This window comes from Fringilla coelebs (assembly GCF_963513975.1).
Source record: "Fringilla coelebs genome assembly, chromosome: 10".
NCBI lineage: Eukaryota > Metazoa > Chordata > Aves > Passeriformes > Fringillidae > Fringilla > Fringilla coelebs.
The window spans coordinates 4,502,263-4,522,804 of record NC_140036.1 but is presented as its reverse complement, the minus strand read 5'-3'; the positions used below and the strand labels follow the sequence as shown (position 1 = coordinate 4,522,804).

General features: G+C 55.1%; 3 protein-coding genes across 4 annotated transcripts; 1 reads left to right on the top strand and 2 right to left on the bottom strand.

Moving 5' to 3' along the window:
• Positions 1-4,075: 4,075 nt before the first annotated feature.
• On the top strand, positions 4,076-6,259 carry TM4SF19 (transmembrane 4 L six family member 19; the record flags this gene model as incomplete). The annotated part of the gene is made up of 4 exons (XM_084212053.1): positions 4,076-4,249; positions 4,352-4,420; positions 5,212-5,396; positions 6,073-6,259. The coding sequence occupies 4 exons, from the start codon at positions 4,076-4,078 to the stop codon at positions 6,257-6,259; spliced, it is 615 nt and encodes a 204-aa protein (XP_084068179.1).
• Positions 6,260-8,422: 2,163 nt separating this feature from the next.
• NEU4 (neuraminidase 4) lies at positions 8,423-11,188 on the bottom strand (the record flags this gene model as incomplete). Its single annotated transcript, XM_084211969.1, has 3 exons — positions 8,423-9,453; positions 9,791-10,046; positions 10,988-11,188. 3 exons carry the CDS (start codon positions 11,186-11,188, stop codon positions 8,423-8,425), a joined length of 1,488 nt encoding a protein of 495 aa, XP_084068095.1.
• Positions 11,189-13,878: 2,690 nt separating this feature from the next.
• GAL3ST2 (galactose-3-O-sulfotransferase 2) lies at positions 13,879-19,480 on the bottom strand (the record flags this gene model as incomplete). Of its 2 annotated transcripts, XM_084212491.1 has the most annotated exons (4): positions 13,879-14,739; positions 14,815-15,094; positions 15,490-15,567; positions 19,455-19,480. In XM_084212491.1, 4 exons carry the CDS (start codon positions 19,478-19,480, stop codon positions 13,879-13,881), a joined length of 1,245 nt encoding a protein of 414 aa, XP_084068617.1. The 2 variants fall into 2 exon arrangements, with proteins under 2 accessions (XP_084068617.1, XP_084068616.1); XM_084212490.1 differs by lacking the exon at positions 19,455-19,480 and having other exon boundaries at positions 15,490-15,638.
• Positions 19,481-20,542: the final 1,062 nt, after the last annotated feature.

Below are 20,542 nucleotides of genomic sequence, written 5' to 3'. Positions count from 1 at the left end.
TTTTCCTTAAGGATACTGGGCTAGAAGGATAAGGAATTGTTGATGACAGCACTGCCCAAGAAAGCTTCAGGCTGTTGTAGAGGATAGAAAATCTTGAAGTGAGACAAACCTGCAGGACCTTGACAGGAAAAATACCTGTATGAAAACTAATAAAAAGAGGCAGGGCTGGGATTTTCCATCCTTCCCAATGGAAGAGCAGAGGAAATGGGGCTTCCTGTTCTGAGTGTCAGTGTCCTCCTGGTACAGGTGGTGGCAAGGCAGAGCCTCTGGCTTGGGGAGTTTGGGCTCCTTGGGACATTCCTGTCGTGGCCTGGCATGGAATGCTGAGGAGCAGGGACCCTTCTGGACCAGGGCTTGGCAGGTACAGTGGAGAAACAGAAATTAAGAAATCAGTTTTGGGTCAGCCTCGTGTTCCTGACCATAGCTGGGTCTCCACTGTGGAGCTCAGCCCTTGCCACGGTCCTGAAGCTGGAAAACCCTGAACTCTTCATGCAGCCTAGGAAAATATCTCCAGTTCCAACTGAGTCAGGAATCTTTTTACATCAGTCTGCAGGTCAAGGAGCTGCAGGGATGCCTCAAACTCAAAATACCTCTCGGGTTTCATTTACTTACTTTTCCTTTCTGTAAACTTCCAACTTTTCATGGGGTTGGTTTATCTGCACTGTAAATTCAGGTGACATTTGTAAGCCCTGCAGGGGCTGTTGTCCAGCATTGTGTTGGTGTTTCCTCAGTCAGTTCTAGCCACCAACACCCTGCAGGGCTTGCCTAAGGGGATTTTGGAGAAGTCTTGGCTGAGCAGTGGCACAAACAGGTTTGCAGATGCTAAGGAGGGGAGTGGGAGAGACCAGAGGGGTGCTGAACATCTTCCATCCAGGCCCAAGGTGGAGGCTGCTTTGGCACAGAATGTTTCCTTCTCACCAGCTCAGACTCACCTCATTCTCTCTGGTTCTCCTTGAAGCCAAACCACTCTTGACCCCCAGCCTGCTGTGCAGTTTCCCCAGCCCCAGAGGAGCCTGGGGAAGCAAAGGGCAGGGGAGCAGGGAGGTGAAGGCACCTCCAGCAGGAGGACCTGGCCAAGCTGGAATTGCCTCAGGTGGGGCCACGTTTGGCAGCAAATTCCTTGCTGTGCTGACACTTGCACAGTTGAACTCTGCTGTGGGAAAGGCAAGCACACAGCTCCTCACGTGCAGGGCTAAAATTAGCCTTCCTTTAGGATTATTCTTATAAGGGAAAGATCAGCAGTCCAGGGAGGAGTGTCAGCTGGATGCTTCACACTTCCTGGCGTGGGGTTTTTTGTGGGAGGTGATGGAGCAGGTCATGTGTGTGCTGGGAACCTCAGACTGCTGTGACGTAGGAAAGGCACAGGATGAGGTTGCAAAACGTTTTCTACCAGCAGAGTGAAAGATGGGTTCCCCTCTTTCGAAGTGAAAAAAGAGAGGAAGGAGAACTTGGACTCTGCTTATCCTGCATGTGTTGTCTGTCTTCATTTTGGAGACTGATTTGTCTTATTTAAGGATGAAATACCCTGAGATGAACTCAGGTGCTTGAGCCCAGCAAGGCTGCCAAGGTCTCAGGTTCAGTCCCTGCTTGGGCTTCAGAGTTGGACTCCATGAGCCTGCTGGGTCCCTTCCCCCTCAGACTATTCTGAGATTCCGTGACTAAAATGGGATTTCCTCTCTGGTGCCAACTCTGATTTTCCTTTCACAGGGTCTGTCTGATAATCTGCTCCTCAGCTCTTTTTTGCAAGAGGAATGGAATTGCCTGCTGTAACTCGGCCTCACCCATTCACCTTTCTCCATGTGGCTCTTGGAGGGCTCCCAAAACTCTTCTTTGAGAAGGTTCTTCCTTCTGCCTGCACAGCCCACGAGCCATTCTCCTCTTTGCTTGTGCCACCTGCAACTCCTCTGCCAACAAAACTGCCCCATTTTTGCCATTTTTTTTGGTCTTATTGTTTCCCTGACTCCTTTTCTCAGACACAGAGATCCTTCATGCTCTCCTGATCCTGTTTGTGACCTCTGTGGGAACTGGAGTTTCCCTGTTGCACGTTAACTGCCAGCCATGGCAGATAGAAAATGCTGATATCTGATGATTTATAATAATGATACCCAGAAATAACCTTCCTCTCTCAATCTCATCACCAAGGCACGGGACACACACGTGGTGGGGATGCACTCAGCACCTGAGGAAAAGCTGAGACACCTGTGAGGAAGCAAAGGGTGGGAGGTAGGAGCCAGTTAACACAAGGGAATGTTTATTCTGAAGCTTTTATTGAAGTATTGGAGAGGAGAGCACTATCCCAACAGATTATTCCAGGAGCAGCAGTGTTCACTGCTCGGGCAGTGCTTGAGGCATTTAGTGCAGACGTGGTAGAAGCCTTAAAATCTGAGGGTGTGCCTGTTTTGGTGAGCTGTACCAGGGTGAGCTCTGAAATGGGGAAGAGCAAGGCAGAGGCTGGCTCATGCAGCCACTCATCCCTCCCTGGGATGGGGACATGGCCAGAGGGTCATGTCCTGGTGGGCGGCCCTGGAGGGGCAGGAGGGAGGGGAGCAGAGGCTGGGCTGTCATAAATAGTCACCCATGGGTGATGCCTGGGCCAGGCTCAGGCAGGGCTGGCACTGCTGCTCCGTGAGGCATCACTCCAGGTAAGCTGGGAAGGGGGGAGAGGCTCCCTGGGCTCTGCTGGGATCTCTGTGGGTTTGGTCCTGGGGCTGTGCTGGCAGAAGGGAGCCCTGCTGTGCAGAGGGACACAGGACCTCCTGCGCTTTGGCTCTGCCTCCCCTGCACTGGGGTTTGTCTGTGGTGCTTGAAGGGATGTCTGGAAGGGACAGAGTTCCCTGGGAGCTTCCTGGGAGAAAGAGACCTCCTGCCATCCCCAGGGAGAGGGCAGCAGTGGAGGGGAGATGAGCAGAGAGAGCCCAGGCTGTGAGCTCAGAGGAGCTGGAGCTGTCCCAGAAGGTGCTGGGGACGGGGCACTCGGCACAGGGCTGTGGCAGGAAACAACCACACACAATCCCTGCTCTGCAGGCAGGGGTTGAAAGGGGGAAAGAGGCCTTAAATTCCCTGTAACCAAGGCAGGGAAGATGGAAATCAAGAGAGGTGGGATTCTAGGACGTGTGGAGCTGATGGTCCCCCTCAGGTGTCTCAGAGCTCTGTCCCTCCATGCTCAGCCCTCCCTTCTGGGGCTGGCCCCGAGCAGCCCCTGCTCTGCAAAGCCAGAGCAAGAAACAGCTGGAGCTGGGGAACCTGTGCAAAATGGGCTGCAGTTCAGCAGGAAAGGGGAAAATGCATGAGCCCAACTTCAAGCCAAGAGAATTCAGGGCAGAAAACAGCTGGGAGCCAGGACAGCAGCAAACCGTGCTGTGTTCAGCAGTGTGACCAAAGGACATCCTGTACAGAAAGGGTCTAGTAGGTGCAGGAGAGGCAATTTTGGACACGGTATCACCTGGAGATGGGCAGGTGCTTTCTAGATAAAATCATAACAATAACCTAACTCATAAGTTAATAATTTAATTAATAACTTCCATGTCAGTGGAACTGCAGGATAGGTAATAATGTTTTCTTAATTAAATTTCATCAGTTTCATACTCAGACCTCTGGCAGGGACAGGGATGGAATTGCTGCCAGATTTGATTGGAGACCGATGTCCTTTCACAAGCCCTTGTACAGAGTTTTGTCTCTTTCCTGGCTCCCTCCTGCTTGTTGTAAACCATGAAAGCCAAGCTGAGCTGTGGTGGGTGCTTGGTTCCCTGCAGGAACATTTTCATAGAACCTCAGACAGGTTTTGGTTGGAAGGGACCTTAAAGACCATCTGCCCCTGCCAGGAGCTGGGACACATTTTGGAAGAGCCACACAAGTCTTGGGGTTTGGTGTGGGAACCCCAGTGCCCATCTGGCAAAGAAGTATTAGAATTTCCATGGGAAATTGCCCTCAGGTAGGGGCAGGATGGGCTCACACCCAAAAGCACAACCCAGCTGTGAGACGGGCTCAGGCTGGGGAAGCCTCGGGGCGCTGCAGGGCCCAATGCAGCCCCTTCCTCTCCTCCTCCTCTTCCTCCCCGTGCCCACGCAGGACGGCCATGTGCGTGGGGAAGTGCAGCCGGATCGTGGGGCCCTGCCTGCTGGTGCTGGGCACGCTCTCCATGGCAGCCAGCATCCTCCTGCTGTTCCCCGGCGGAGCATCCGAGCCGCTGCTGCAGGGACACATCGGCCGCCACGCCCGCGCCGTGCCGGGGCTCTGGGGCGGCATCGCCGTGAGTACCGCGGGACGCCCCCGGGGCTGGAGCAGGGCCAGGGGGATGGAGCGGGGCCGGCGGCTCCCCTTTGTCCCCCCAGCTGTGGTTTTGTCCCCGCAGGTGCTGCTGGCAGCGACCCACATCACGGCGCTGGGCTGGCAGCGCTCCGGCTGCTCCGGCCGCCACAGCGTAAGCCAAGGGAGCTGGGATGGGCCGGGAGGCAGCGGGGATGGGGCCGGGAGGCAGCGGGGATGGGGCCGGGACACAGCTCCTCCGCCGTGGGACAGGGCAGGGACCCTTCTGTGCCATGGACCCGCGGTGGGACAGGGCGGGGATCCTTCTGTGCCATGGACCCGCGGTGGAACAGGGCAGGGACCCTTCTGTGCCATGGACCCGCGGTGGGACAGGGCGGGGATCCTTCTGTGCCATGGACCCGCGGTGGGACAGGGCGGGGATCCTCCCCTTCCATGGCCCTACCTGGGACAGAGATCTTCGACAGGGCAGGGATCCTCCTCTGGTCCCACCCGGGACAGGGCAGGGATCCTCCTCTGCCACAGCCCCACCCAGGACAGGGCAGGGATCCTCCTCTGGTCCCACCCGGCACAGGGCAGGGATCCTCCTCTGGTCCCACCCGGCACAGGGCAGGGTTTCTCCTCTGGTCCCACCCGGCACAGGGCAGGGTTTCTCCTCTCCCCCGGCCCCCGGTGTGTTGTGGCGGGTCCCCCTGTCCTGTGCTGGGCACAGACCCTTGCCTGGGTGCCACGGTGGGATGTGGAATGTCCCCAGTCCCAGAGCGGGCCCTGCGGCAGGGTGTCACCTCCCCAGGGGACAGGGCTCCGGGGCGGGCTGGGATGGGCTCTGCGGGTCGCTGCCTCCATCCTCAGCCGCAGCTGGCAGGGCAGTTTCCCCCTCCCACACCCTGCTGACGAGCTGAGCTGCCTTCGCACCCGCTGACCGTGTGTGCCCCCGGCGCTCCGCAGGCGTTCCTGTCCGTGGTGCTGTCCAAGCTGGCGCTGCTGGCCGCCGCCGCCTGCTTCGTGCTGTGCGGCGTGGGGCTGAGCACCGGCCCCCTCTGCCGCTACAACGGCACCGGGCCGGGCCCCGGGCACGCCGCCCGCTGGGGATATCCCTTCCTGGATCCCATCGACCTGCGGCCGGATGCCAGGTGAGGGCCGGATCACCGCTGCTGCCTCCACAATTAATTAAGTGGATTAATGAAGGGGGTGGGTGGTGATCACTGGCAGTGGTTGATGCAAGACCCTGGCAGCCCCTCTCACCTTCCATGGGTTTCTGCGGGGTGTTTTCCATCTTCATCACCCTCCCACCTCCAGCTGAAGTAATTGTAATATCAAGTGACAGAACAGAACTCAAATGAGAAGTTGCAGCGCTGTTTGCTAGTTTATTATGAGGTGGAATCCTCCCTTTGTATTCACTCTTTGAATCCCTCTGCTCCCATTTCTTTACTTCAGACTCTTACCAACATTTCATCCTATCTGAGCCCATGGTTAATGTTTTATTCCAATGTTTTTGCACTGCAACATCTTGACATTAGCTTCCATGTTTTTGCTTCCAGTGGTCAGGTCAATTGTCAGAGAGATGGCAGAATTAGTTATTGCATAGGTTTCTTTCCCTCCTGTCAAAATATTTCTGTTCTGTTTTTAGATTCACGCACACGAGAGCATGTGATTCTTCCAACCATTCTTTTTTTTTGCCTGCTCCTTTCTTTTTTGCTTCTAAGCTTTTTTTCTGCTCATCCCCTGGATGAAGGGTGGGATGTCTGGGGGATGTTTCATGGCAGATAGTGATGGCATCCTGCACCTCGTCCCCTTCCTGTCACACAGGGCTGAGAACTACCTGTACAACCGGAGCACCTGGAGCACCTGCCTGGAGCCCGAGGGCATCGTCCCCTGGCACGTGGGGCTCTTCTCGCTCCTGCTGCTCGTCAGCGCCGCCGAGATGCTGCTGGCCCTGCTCCAGATCCTCAACGGCTGCCTCGGCTGCCTCTGCGGCTCCTGCGACGGCAAGTAGGGCCCGGAGGAGGTGCCAGGAGGAGGTGCCACCTCGGGTGTCACTCGGCTGCTGGCACACGCTGCGCGGAGGGCGCGGCAGGAGCCGTGACACCAGCCCGGTGCAAGAGCCCCGTGTGAGACTGACAGAGCCCCCGGGGGGATGCACACCCAGAGGGGCTGATGAGCCCAGGGCTGCTCCTGTGCCTGTCACCTGGCCTGGGCCATGGCCCTTCCCTGGGGGCTGGTGGCCGTTTGGGGTTGGGAACTGGCCCGGTGAGGGATGGAGGTGAGGACCTGGCTTCCAGCAGCTGCCTCAGCCACCCCTCGTGATCCTGAAAGGAGAAGGACTGAAAGGCAGATAGCCTTGAATAAGGTCCTCAGGAGGCAGAGAATCCATTTCCTGACCCAGCTGGGAGCATTAGAGAGCAGGCACCCCTTATGGCAGAGCTGGACACACGGAGGATAGCTGCTCTAACCAAATGTGTGCTGTGGAAACCCTTCAGAGCAGGGTTTGCTCCATCCTCATCACACAGGTTCATCACAAGGGCCTTCCTAGACAACAGCACTTTGTCCAGAAGCAGCTTACATGCCTCCATCCCTTCCTGGAAGGGACTGGTGCTGCTAGAGGTTTCTCTGCAGGGGTGGCTGCTGGTCACACTCACTGAGTGCCCCAATACCCTGACCTTGCCTTGACCCTCTCTCAGGGCACATGCTGCTGTTTCTTGTTACATAACTTTGCCACAAAATTCACCATGTCCCTCATCCCCTGTTCCTCCAGTGGTTCCAGCTGTGTTTAGCATCCTGTCTGCCCACTTTTACACCCTTTTATCTCACTAGCCAGTTAGTCTTTCAGTTCTATTTTGCAACTTCAGTGCAACTGAAAATTTCTATTCTAGATGTTGTCTGTAGTTTGTCAGCCTCCACCCACCCTGGTGGAAAATGAGACACGGTGGTGTCACAGTCTGAAGAGCTGGACACTCTTGTTAATCAGTTTTGTTATCAGTTTTGTTAATCAGTTCATATTTAGGGCAGTTGAGCTGGTGTTTGTCACCTGCACAGGGCAGGACAGGTGAAGGAGCCCCGAGGAGCCGAGCTGGGGCATTCAGATGGAGCTGTGCTGGGGGAGGCAGAGCAGGAATTGAGGTGCAACCCCCAAAGTTCACCCACACACGAGTGTCAGGAGCAGCTGCTGCTCATTCCCTGGGGCACTCCTGTGCTCAGCCCCCTCCCCATAACCTTCACAGGACCCAGCGTGGGCCTGATGGGCTGGGAGGGGGTTTGTCCCCAGGCTGACAAGGGTCAGAGGAGAGCAGTGGCACATCAAAAAACCAAATCCCAGAGTAGACAAAACACTAACTGGGATACTGGGGTGGTTGAACTCCAGCTGGCATCTGAGAACCACCCAGCCACTCACCCCCATGCCATGGGAGAGGGAGAGAATCAGAGGGGTAAAAGTGAGACATCTCCTGGGTTGACATAAAAACACTTTTATAATTGAAATAATAATTATAAATTGTAATGAAAAGGAAAATAATGAAGAAAGAACTAAAAGCCCAGACTGACAAGTAATGCAATACAAACATTTCTTTATCATCAGCCCAAATATAAAACCCAGCCCCATCCCAGCTACAATGAAGGAACAGAACTCTTCCCCAGCCCAAACCCTCAGAGTGACATTGAGAAAAAGCCTTTTCATGAAAATGAAAGAATTTAACATTATATACCATATTTGTATGGCATAACTATTTATTTATAACAAGGGGAGGAAAGTCTGTGGAGCAGGGTGGTGGTACCACCTATCCCACATCCCCCTGAGCCAGCACCTGGCACACAGGGGTGGCACAGGGTACTCCTGGCACACAGGGGTGGCACAGGGCATCCATGGCACACAGGGTGGGCACAGGGTACCCTGCCTGCCTCCCCCCTGCACTGCTGCTGTTGCCCCCCAGTATCTGTTTCCAGAGGTGGCTCTTGCTTGGAGAGGAGCCTGAGGCTGGGCTGGGGGCAAAAGCCTCCCCACCCAAAATAGTATTTAAAAACCAGCAATAAAAATGAGACAAACCGCAGTGTGGGGACAGTGACACACCTCTGTGCGGGGTGGCCGTGCTGGATGGCGGCAGGACCCAGCCGAGGGGTTGATGCTCCGGGATCCAGCGCCGGGGGGAGCTGACCTGGGCGGGCTCTAGGAGAGGAGGCAGCTCCTCCTCCTCTTCCTCCTCCTCTTCCCCCCGCGGCCCCGCCGGGGAGCAGCGGCCGTCAGGGGGATGTTCTGGAGCACGTCGTGCAGCGTGAACATGCTGAAGGAGATCTGCTCGTAGGGAGACCTCATCCCGTTCTCGTAGAGGCAGGCGAAGGCGATGGCCGTGCCGCCGGCCACCGGCGCGTCCCTGTAGGGCAGCTCCAGGTACGCCAGGTCCGAGTAGGCGCTCGGGCCCTCGTAGATGACCCAGGGCTCTGTCCAGCTCTCTGCATCCCTGGGGAAGGTGCTCAGGTGAACCCCCATGTTCACCCGCGACATGGAGCTGGTGGGGTGGGAGTACAGGATCCACGTCGGCGCTTGGAAGAAGGGAGTGGGGCTGGGGGTGGCTGCAGAGTCCCCCTGGACCAAGGCGACATTGTGCGCATCACGGTGACGCCCCGGGGTGGGACAATCCTCATGGGGCCCGTCTGGCTCACGGTGGCTGCCGGCGGGCAGCTCGGCACCTCCTGCCCGCCGGGTGGGCGGCTGCCCGAAGCCCCGCAGCGCCCCGGGAAGCGGCCGGCACACCGAGCCCCGGGGGGACGTCCCGGTGTGCCGGGGGCCGTACACGAGCGGCGCGGGGAAGCCGATGACACTGCCGTGACAGCCGTGGGGCGGCTCCACCAGCCGCTGCACCAGCTGCCCCCCGTGGAACACGGCCCCGTCATCCGTGCTGAGCGCCTGCACCCTGAAGCCCAAGGGGCTGCGGGCGTTGCAGTAGAGGACGTTGGATCCGTCCTCCTCGTCCACGGACACCAGCTGGCACTCGCCCGTCTGCAGGTTGGGGATGAACTCCCCGAAGCGCCAGGCGCGGCCGTGGTCGTCGCTGTAGAAGGCGAAGGAGTGCGGGGTGGTCTTGCAGAGCTGCCCGAAGCACTCCTTGCAGTCGATGTGGTAGCTGTAGGCGGGCACCAGCAGGCGGCCGGAGCGCAGCTGGATCCCGTGCCCCGGGCCCAGCGCGAACGTCGCCCAGTCTGGGGAGCGGAGATGGCGTGGGGTGAAGGTGGGATGGGGTAAAGAGTGACCACCACAGTGCCCTGCCGTGCCCAGGGCTTCCTCTCAAGTGGTAAGAGGGCAACAGAGCCCAGTGCTGCCTAGCTGTCCCCACAATGCCTCTCCGTCTTCTCCCCGCTCCCAGGAACTGATATGCAGACTCCCTCCATCCCTTCTCCCCTCTGCTTGTGGTCCTCCTCCACCTTTTTGGAAGCTTGTGGGATTCCTGTGTCAAAGTCACCCCCAGCAGGACACCAAACCCAGGGCCACCCCCGTGCTGGCTGCCCTCCCCTCTCCGCAGCCCCTGCAGCCGGGTACCTTTGATGGTGGCACCAATGACCTGCTGTGTCAGGTCTGTGGCTGTGCTCCAGCTCAGGCCCTGGTCAGCGCTGGTGACACAGCACAGGCGGGTGACATTTTGGCCAGTGACAATCTGGTAGGCTTCGGGCGTCCTGCCCAGCACGGTGATGAAGAAGAGGAAGAGGGTGCCCGTGAACTCGTCGTAGAGCGGGCAGGGGTTCATGGAGCGGTGGTGCTGCAGCGTCGCCGTCTCCAGCACACGCATGTCTTCCCACTGCCCAGGGAGGAGGAGGAGGAGGAGGAGAGGACAGACAGGGGTAAGCACCATCCCAGATTTTGCCCAGAGCTGTGGCTGCCCCATCCCTGAAGCGTTCCCAGCTGGGTTGGATTGTCAGAACCCAGGAAATTCCTCTGGCTGCCCGGGGGGATCCGATACCCTGACACAGAGCCCAAGACACCAGTGACTTTGATTTTGACCCATGGAGCAAATTACCACCTTTATATGAAGAATTACAGTCAAGAGAGTTTAAGTAGAATAATAGTTAGTTTGTCACGGGGTGAAAAATAGATTTTTGAGGTTTTTAGAATGGGGGCTCGGAGTCCCAGGATGGAGGAATTTGGGTGTACCCTGTCCTTCTTCCTTCTTCTTCCTAGCCTCCATCTTCTGGGGAGGCTAAGTGATGTTAGCACTTTTAGGTTGGTTTTAGATACTCACTGTCTAACATAGGTGGTAGGGTATTGGGAAGTTATGGTAAATAATGTACATGCAGTTTTTAGTATAAAAAGATAACACCGCCTCTGAGGTAGGCAGAGTGCCTCAACCCGACCTGCCAGACAGACCTCGGCGAGTCAGAGAAAGGATGTTTTAGATAAGAAATAATAAACAACCTTGAGAATGAGAACAGAAGAATCCTGACTCCTTCCTCGACTGCCGGGCTGGGAAAAAGAAACTTGTACATATCTCAGAGTCACTCTGAGCAGCAGAGATGCTGAGACTGGACAGGGCTTGGAGCAACCTGGGATAGCAGAAGGCGTCCCTCCCATGGCAGGGCGTGGAATGAGACGGCCTTTGAGATCCCTGCCGTGACCCTGCCATTCACTCCACCCGTGCCAGCCTCCCCTCCCTGTGTGGCTGCCCCCAGGAGCCTGGCAGTGCCCCACCCAGGCGACAAGGACAGCCCCCGCTGTGTCCCCAGGCTGCCCATCCCGTCCCACCTCCACGTAGCTGCCGTAGATGGAGCCGCGGCGCAGCACCAGCAGGTTGGCGTGGGCATCGTCGGCGCTGAGCCGCTCCTCGGCGAACGCCAGCAGCTTGGCCACGCAGGGCAGGTAGAGCAGGGCGGGGACACGGTACGTGACACCGTTGGATTCCTTCTCGAAGAGCACGGTCCGCGCCGGGAAGTGCCGGGAGCCCATGGCAGCTGCAGCACAAGGATGCACAAGGTGGGGGGAGAGGCTGCCGGGCACGGCCAGGGGCGTGGGGATGTCCTCGGAAGGGTTTGGGGTTTAATTTGGTGGGCTTGGGGCGGGGCAGCCCCCCGGGAGCAGGGCTGGGGTGGAGAGGGGCTGAGCGGGCGCTGGCAAGTCACCGCACTCAGGGGTGGGTCAGGGTTAGGGTACCAGCGAGGAGGCTGGCCTGGGGAGCCCAAAATTAAATGAAATAAAATTATTTTGATCTTTAAGATGCTTGTCTGGGAAATCAAGGCCAGTGAGCAAAGGGCAGGGTGAGACCTGCAGCTCCGTGCTCTCTTCCAGCGGGCATTGGGAGGGCAGAGCCCACAGACGGGACCCCCGGAGCAGCCCAGGCTCATCGCGGCAGGGTCAGGGGCTGTTCCCGTTCCTCTGGGCCTCCAGTGCAATGGAGCCAGCTGAGCCCTTGCTCCCCCTCCCCTGTGGGGGGAACCTGAGCTGCACAGCAGGACAGGGGGTCCCCAGCAGGTCAGCTGTCCCCAGCTTACACGTCCCTACACTTCCCTGGAGATGATCACCACAGGAGGAGATGGGCATCCACTCCAGGCTCGGCTGGAGCAGCCACAAGCCGCTCTCACCTGCGGTTTCATCAGGAGCTTTTGCTGATTCAACACCCCCCGAGAAAGCGAAGGCACTCACCGGCTCCGGCTCAGCTGGAGTGGCCCGTCTCTGTCTCTGTCTCTGTCTCTGTCTCTGTCTCTGTCTCTGTCCCCGGCCCCACGGCGGAGCCCCGCCGGCTCTCGGCAGAGCTGTGCCCTCACTGCTCGGTCCCCCCTCCGCTGGGTCACGGGGCTCCCCCGGCGGAGCCCGGCACGAATCCCTGACTCAGCAGCGGCGCCCGGGGCACAAAGGAGCCCTTATGGCAGAGCCGGGGCCCCGCGGCTGCCCGGCCACCTTGCTCGGAGCCCCGGAGGGGGAGCAAGGGCACCCATGCATCTCCTGCCTCAGTTTCCCTCCTCCTGCAGGCCGGGAGAGGCTGGACTGCCCTGCCCTGCCCAGGGGCTCCAGCCCACGCTCCCCACAGTGCACCCCACTGCCTGGCAGCTGTGGGCAGAGGGTCCCAGCCCAACCAGGGCTCCCACCCTCCCCTGGAGCCCCAGCCCTGCCAGCCTCTCCAGGATCCCCAGCACCACAGAATCCACAAACTTCCCAGGAACCTTCCAAGATCCCCAGACTTCCCAGGAACCCCACCTGCACACAGATCAGCTACTAAGAAACCCTTTTTATTATACCTGTATTCCAATATTCCATCTCTCTGATCAGTTTAGCTAAAAGGGTTTGACAGAATCCATAAGGCAAATCATGGATCAGAAGCTCCATGAAAAAAGGGGAAAACTGAGGTGGAGGCTGCAGAACTGCCCAGGAAGGGCCCCTGGGTGAGCACCTGGTGTGGCTCCAGCAGCTCCACCTGGCTGCTAGAAGAGCCTCGGGTTAATTTTAGTGAGGCAAAGTGCTGTTAATCTGGGTTGCTCCTGCTGGGCTCGTTAACCCCTGCCTCAGCTGCTAAACACAACAGAGGAAAACCCTGGCTCTGCTTCTCACCCCTCTCCCCCTGACAGCATCACTCCTGCTTCCAAGCTGGGGCTGCTGCCCCACAGCTTCACCCCCAAGGCAACATCTGGACCCCAGAGCCACCCTCCCCATCCTGCCATCCAGGAAGTGCCAGGAAGGTTGGTGAGGACAGCAGCACCAAGCCCAGTGGATTTGGTGCCACTGTCACCTGTTCCCACCACATCTGTCAGTGCCAGCTCACACTGACACAACCCCAGTGTTTTAAAGCTGGGCCAGCACCTCCTCCTGCTCATGCTGGTCAGGGCAGCAGAGGGGACCTGGATGCACCAGCGTGCTCAAAGCTGTGCCTCACTCCATCCCCTCCTAATCTGTGCCAGCACAGCAATGGGAGCCCCAAAAAAAGTGTCTGCTTTGCCAAAAAAGGGCTCTGGGGATGCTGCATCCAAAGGAACATCCATGCTCAGGCACCCTTGCCTGAGAGCAAGGGGCAAAACCACAAAACCTCCTCCCAGGGGAGCACTGAGCTCTCCCACAGGGGACAGAGTCCCCTTCACCTGGGGACAGGTGAGAGGCACAGCTCACAGAGCCCCAGCCTGCCTGGCTTTGGGCAGGGTGCCTGGCACTCCCACAGCAAAGGCAGCTCCAGCAGCCTGTGGTGGTTAGTCCTCACTGAGCATGGACTAACCTCACCCATCCCTCCTGCTTCTTTGAGCACTTGTCCCCTTGTCACACCCCCCTCCCTTCCCTCCCCCTCCCCCTAAACCCTCCAAAATCAGGACTTGCTCCAGTGAGCTGTGACCAGACTGATGCAACGATGGATATCAAATAAAATCAAATGTAGGCAAATGATCACGCTCCTGATTAATGATTAAGAGGCTGGAATGTCTTGGCCAGCTGCAGCCAGCCCGGCTCCCTCCAGCCAGGTGGGATCACCCAGGATCTGGACAATGCCAAGCCTTTGGCTCAGGGTCCCCAAAAAGAGACCAACCACCAACTTGGTGTCCCTAAACAAAGCCCCCAGTGCCTCCCCTCATGCACAAGAGTCCTGTGGGTCAGTTCCATGTCAGACAACAGACAAGGGGTGATGCAGAGCAGTGGGAAGCCCCAGTGGATTGCCACGTGTCCTAGTTGGACCCTGGGAGCTGCATCTTCTCCTGGAGACTGGTCCACAGCAATGGCAATCCCACATCTTTCCTCTTCTTGTGTGGGTGTTGGACAGCATAAAGGTAGGAGGTGTACTGGAGCTCTGGAATGACCATTTTCTGGCAGGTCCTCAGAGTCGTGTTGTCCAAGTCTTGTTTGAGGTTGTAACCCAGGATGTTTGCAGCCCCTGACTGGAAGGGCAGGAGAGCTTTATTCCTGATGTGATCCTTCCTCACTGCCTCCTGCTCTGAGAGACACGTCTCCATCAGCTCCTTCTGTCTGGTCCGCAGGTGATCCACCTCCTTTCCCAGCACCTCCAGCCCTATGGTCTCCTCAATTCTCCTCCAGAAGCTCTGGTTGAAGTGCAGGTAGAGCTTCCAGTCCAGCGAGCACCAGGCTTTTATCTGCTCCTCACTTTCCGGAGTCAACATCTGGACGGTGTCCTGGCTTCTGGAATTGAGCTTGAAGTAAATCACATCATCCAGATCCCAGCACAAAGTGTGCTTCAGGAGGATCATGGACTCATCAAAGTAGTCTGCTATCAGGATGAGGTGGAAGTTCTGCTCGATCTCCTCCAGGACAGCCTGGGTGTAGTTGGTGTCGTCCTCGGCGTTGTTGTCGTAGCCGAAGTCGAACCACATGATATTCCTGGCGTAGATGTTCTTCCTGTAATCTGCTGGCTGGTAATACTTGGTGGGTGATTCCAGGAACTCGTTCACGTTCTTGGAGCTCCTGAAGGCGGGCACATAGTCCTTGTAGTAGATGTAGGAAGACTCCAGCAGAGGAATGGGGTTCCTCAGGATGGAGAAGTAGAAGGTGTTGGCTGCCATCACCTTTTTCACCTATTTGTGGGAGGAAGAAGAGGTTAGTCCTGTCCCAACCAAGCTTCTCCTCGGGTGTTCAGGGCTCTTTCTTACCTCCAAAGGGTTAAACCGCAGGTGATTGCACATGATGTTGTAATTTTGGCCTATGGTTTCAAAGCCCTCCACAAAGTGGGCCACGAAAGTCCTCGGGTAGCCCAGGTGGAAGAGCTGGTCAGCAGGGAGGGCGACGGTGAGGTTGTACCTCTCTGCAAACCTGAACATGATGTTGAGCACGGTGCTGCTGGCAGTCTTGTGGGTTTTGAGGAACATGACGTTTGTCCTGGCGTGGCACGGCGTGGGAGGGATCAGCAGCTCCTCGTGGCTCTTTGAGATGCTGCAGGAAGGGGACAGATGGGGCAAAGAGGCTCTCTGGTGCTGCACCCCACCTCTGAGACCTGGCAAAGCCAAACCCAGCCGCTCCTCTGACAGCACACCTGCAGCTGGTCCAAGGCTGCATCCAAATCAGCCCCAAACCTCCAGTGTAGATGCTTTCCCCCTCTCCAGACTCTCACTTATTCAGCTCAATCCCCTCTTCCCACACAGCTGATTTTGTCCCAAAGAGGCTGAGCTTTGGCTAATTCGATTCCTTCCCCAAACAAGGACCGAGTTTTGAGCCACCCCCCTTTGAACATCAGCCCAGGGCCTCATGAGAAGTAAATCAGGTGTCAGAGGCCACCTGTCCTGCTCCAGGTACAGGAAACTCTGCAACCTTGCTTCTGCCTCACTTACCTGTAACTCTTACTCTTCATATGGAAGAATCCTGAGAGGAAGGAAAGTCCCAGGCAGAAGCTGAAAACGATGAGACACCTGGCGTGCCTGGAGAAGAAGAAGAGTTTCAGGGGATTTTTATCCAATAGTCCTTCCCCAAACCACCACATTTTGCATCTTGCCCTCAGGAATGTGAGCACAGTGTTATATCTCAGCATATAAAACTGTGCTGAGTTTTTGGCTGCCACCTTTGGACCCTGAGCAGGTGTCAGAGGCAAGACAGTGAGAAACTGCACTTTCACTCTTACTCTCCTAATCTGGCCTTTGGCGAGACACAGTGTGCCTCAGGCAGAGCCTGAGCTCTTCCCACAGCCTCCTGCTCTGCTTGGCTGCCTTTTGTTTTGCTTTTCTTTTGGTTTTCTGGGGCTTTAGAGCTCATTCACTATTCAAACTCCCAGATTATTCACCAGAAAACGAGCCCTTTGTAGGGGTATAAAGGCTTCCCCCGGTGAGAAACCTGAGCAGCTCCTGTAATCACATCACTCCAGAAGATGGGGATTGGAAAAAAAAAAAACACTAAACTGAGGGAAAAAATCCACCAAAATACAATATCTCAAGACAGAAAATCAAATAACCCAACAGTACCTGTAATGGATTTATTACACCCCACTTTGCAATGGTGGAGTGGATAATGATGAGGGAGGAGTCTTTTCCAGCACTAATTCAGCAACCAGGATGTATCAAGGGTGTTCCCTGCACATTGCAGGGGGTTGGAATGGGATGGACTTGAATGTCCTTTCCAATTCAAACAACCCTATGGTACTGTGATCATCACCAGTGTACTCCAGCTGGGACACAGAGGGGGTCTTTTGAAGGTTCAAAGCCCACCTAAAAGGAATTTTTCACCACCAAGTTTGATCTGACTTCTCTCACCCTAGAAGCTTTTTTAGCTCTGTGTGAATCTCATATTTGCAGACATGGCCAAAATGCAGCAGATCTGGCTCAGGCTTTACACTGTTTTCAGAAGATATCATCCCAATTTACAGCATGGTATGCTCACACTTGTGGTTTCCACTCCCCAAAGGGAGCAAGCAAGCCTTCAAGCCTTCCCCCAAAAGCCCTTCCCAAAGCCAGGGAATACCCTCAGTCATAGCTGGTACCAACCTGTGACAGGAATTTGCAGCACAGCTTCTGCACAAAGAGTTTCAAGACAGACCTGCAGGCAAGATTTCATCAGGATTCCCTATATTTTTGGCCAGTTAGGGGGATGGGAGTGGGATAATCCCCTGTCCTTGGAGATGAGGTGAGAGAAGAAAGGCAGAGCAGGCTCCATGCAGCCCCCACACCAATCTTCCTTCTTGGTCTTGCATTTAAACTGGGGCTGCCTTATATCTGATGGTTTTCCAAAGCACACCACCCTGCCTGCCTGGAGGTCCTTCCTGAGCTGACATCCTCCTGCTGCACCTTTTCTGACCAGTTTAATGGCTGCAGTACCAGCCCATTCATTAATTTAAGCACTGTCCCCAAAATGCAACTCTGAATGATGTTTTATGGGGCAAACAAATCACATACACCCCAAATCATCCTGAAGGCAGATCCAGATCACAGTATGCTCTAGAAGAACTACCAATCCCTTCTGCTGCAAGAAGACAGGCTCTGTAGACCTCTGCACCTTATCACATCAAGGCATCCCTCAATATTTTAATAGTTGTTTTCTTAAATAAAGGGTTACATGGGGCCATTCTGCCTCCAAATATTCAGACACGTTCATCACACCAAGCCCAACCCCAGCCTGAATGAATGCTCCCAGAGACCCATTTTGTCTGGACATGCCCCAAACCAAACAACAGCCAGATTTTGTCTCTGGAGACATGGGGAGGAATGAAGGTTTGAATTATCTGGGCCAAAACTATTCCTGGAATTGTCAGTTTTAAGGAGCAAGAGTGACTGGTCTCTGCAGGACATGGTCCATGCAGGTGCCAGTCCCCACACAGAAATGGCAGGCTCCTTGTCCCAGGGGAGACAAACAATGCAGCATCATGGCATGGTGCTTGTGGATGGATGGATGGATGGATGGATGGATGGATGGATGGATGGATGGATGGATGGATGGATGGATGGATGGATGGACGGGTATCTGCCTTCCTGTCACCATGATATTTTCTGAAAAATCTTCTTTGCCCAGGATTCTTCTCCTGGGGAGATGGGAAGCCTCAGCTTCTCCCTGTTTTACTGCTTTGGAATGTGATTTGGAGAATTATTTACCCAGCATGTGAATTGTCCTTAATTAATGACCAATCCTAGTCCAGCTGTGTCGGACTCTCTGGTCAGTCATGGGTTTTTGTTATTCATTCTTTTATAGCCTCCTGATGTCTCCTTTCTCTTTCTTTAGTATAGTTTTAGTATATCATATCATATCATAAAATAATAAATCAGCCTTCTGAGAACTTGGAGTCAGATTCTCAGCTCTCACCTCGTCCTGGGGACCCTCACAACACCACCACACCTTCCCAGCCCAGGGAACAAGCAGGGAGTGGTGGCATGGAGAGAACTCTGCTGCACCTCAGCCCAGCAAAGGCGAGCAAGGAAGGTGTCCAGAGCAAGAGCCAAGGGCAGGGATCGAGGAGATCCCCAGGGAGGAGTGTGGGAAAATGGAGCCCCTGGGGATGGGAGGAGGGTTGCAGGTACACAGGGTGCAGGTCAGTGCACTCATGGAGTCCTGTCCCCATCACCCCCCGGGCTTGGCCACCCACAGTTGCACTGTCAGGGCTGTCACTGGCTCCAGGGTGACATCCCCACACACTCTGTGGGAATGGGTGGCTGAATAAACAAATCTCTCACGCAGCAAACTGATGGCACCTTTCCCTCCTCTTGCCTCCTTCATTCCTGCACATCTTGTGCTTGGAAATAAACGAGCTCTTGAAATGTTTCAGGGTTTTTACTGACAGAAAGCGTGTAGGATCTTCACCTGGAGCAAACACAGTGTTTTGAACCGTGTTTTGAACTGTCTGCTCTCTCAGAAAACAGCACAGGGCCAGTGTGGGATTTGCTACCAGACCTGCTTCCAGTACTCATTCCAGAATGAGTAAGACATGACAACTGTTTGAAATTCTGCAGAGAACTATTACATCTCAGGCTCTCTATGCTTCAAATGCATGTAATGGAAATTATGAGATTATCAAGAAGCATTTGGAAAGTGCTCTCATGCACTTGGTGTGGTATTTGGGGTTGTTCTTTGCAGGACCAGGAATTGCACTCAATGATCCCCGTGGATCCCTTCCAGCTCAGAATATTCTGATTCTCTGTCTGCAAACCTGCACTGGGGTTTCACCCCAGCTTGGCCCCCACAAGCCTGGCACATTTCTGTGAGAGCCTTAAGCTGTGTTCCCTTAATGTCACACACCCCCCCTTTGTCACAACACTGCGAGTCTCTGACCTGCACAGCATCCTGGAATTGTTTAGGTTGTGAAATACCTCTAAGATCTGCTGCAGCAAAGTTCAAGAGAGAAAGCCCAAATTTGAATGCTGTGCTGAAGTTACCTGAACGAGCCTGGAAGGCCTTTGAGCAGCTCATGGGAGGTGACAGCTAAGACACAAAATTCTAAGAAGCCAAAAAACGTACGGAGCACTCGGTGCCAGAGGTTCCACTGCCTTTCCAGCCTGTGCTGTGCTATCTGTCCCCTGGGAAGAAAACATTACCTCTCTTAGAGGTGCAGCCATAGATGCTTTAAGGCTTGGGACCCCCTTCTTGTTCCTTTGGCTCAAGCTGAAAATAACAGACCTCTGTATCAAACTAACAAGGTTCTTTTAAATTCAAAGACCTGGAACAGTAAGAAATACTAATGGCAAAATGAATCCCTTCCCTGGAGCAAATTGTAACTAACTCTGTAGGTTATTAACAACTTCCAGGGATGACTTGAACCAGACCTTCCTGCAAAGCCAGATTTAGTGGGGCACCCTGAGCACGGAGCACCCTCTGCCCTTACCTTGGAGTGCACCCAGGGCTTCTCATGCTGCTGTGAGCTGGGAAATCTCTCCTCCTGCAAATCGACTCCAGCCTGCTTGTCTCCTCTGGCTCTCAGTGGCCAAGTCACTATTCCTAGCATCTGTTCACTGCTATAAATGGCTGGGATAGGTGAGGATGAAGGGAGTGGCTAGGTGTTCCCAGAAGGGGGTGGGAGTTAATTAATAAGCCATGAAAAGCGCTGGTATCCAGGACATCAACACAAGTATAAAGAGCTGCCTCGGGACACAGGGTTTGCAGCAGCTTTGCTGGGAAGGAAGGATCGAACTGGGATTCCTTAGAGGGGATCCCTGTCTCTCCTGGCTGCAGCAGGGAGGCTCACAGGGGGCTGCTGGAGGGCACTGGACCTTTGTCACCCTGCACAACGTCACATCGCCAGGGGCCACGGTCAGTGCCTGCTGTCCCTTTCATCTGCTTCTTGCTCGGTGGGTAAGGACAGGAATTGCCTGCCAGACACGTTTGGCAAGAGCAAATTGGGGACATCAGCAAACAGGAATGGTCTTCACCTATGGAAAATTCCTCTTAAAACATTTAGACTTCAAACTGTTTGGTAAAAATGCAATTATTGTAGCTGGAGGTTAAGAGCTTAACAGACTTGGCTGTATCCAGGCCTTGTGAGGGAGAAATCTTGCCCCTAAAGGAGCATTATTTTATGCCTAATCTCTGGTGTCATTAACAACTGTTAAAATTCATAATATGCAGGAATTTTAGATTCCACTGAGGCTGCTGTACACTAGGACTTCACAAACTGGGTTTGATGGTCGCAGTTTGCCCTGGGAGAGCAGAATCTGTCCTGCAGGTGAAGCCAATGCTCTCCTCATTTGGGCAACTAAAAGTGTACCCACATCTCCCAGCCTGGATTAGGGGGGACTGAATTGTTACTCTGGACTCCATGCACCTCCTGTGGTCCCTTTTCCCTCCCCTCACACACCTTCTAACCCTTGTATACTGTTGGCCCCCCACCAACAGCCCAATCCTCAGCACTCCAGGATCCTTCACCTACACCGCTACATTTGCAGAGCACCCAAATACACAGCGTTTCTTTTTAAA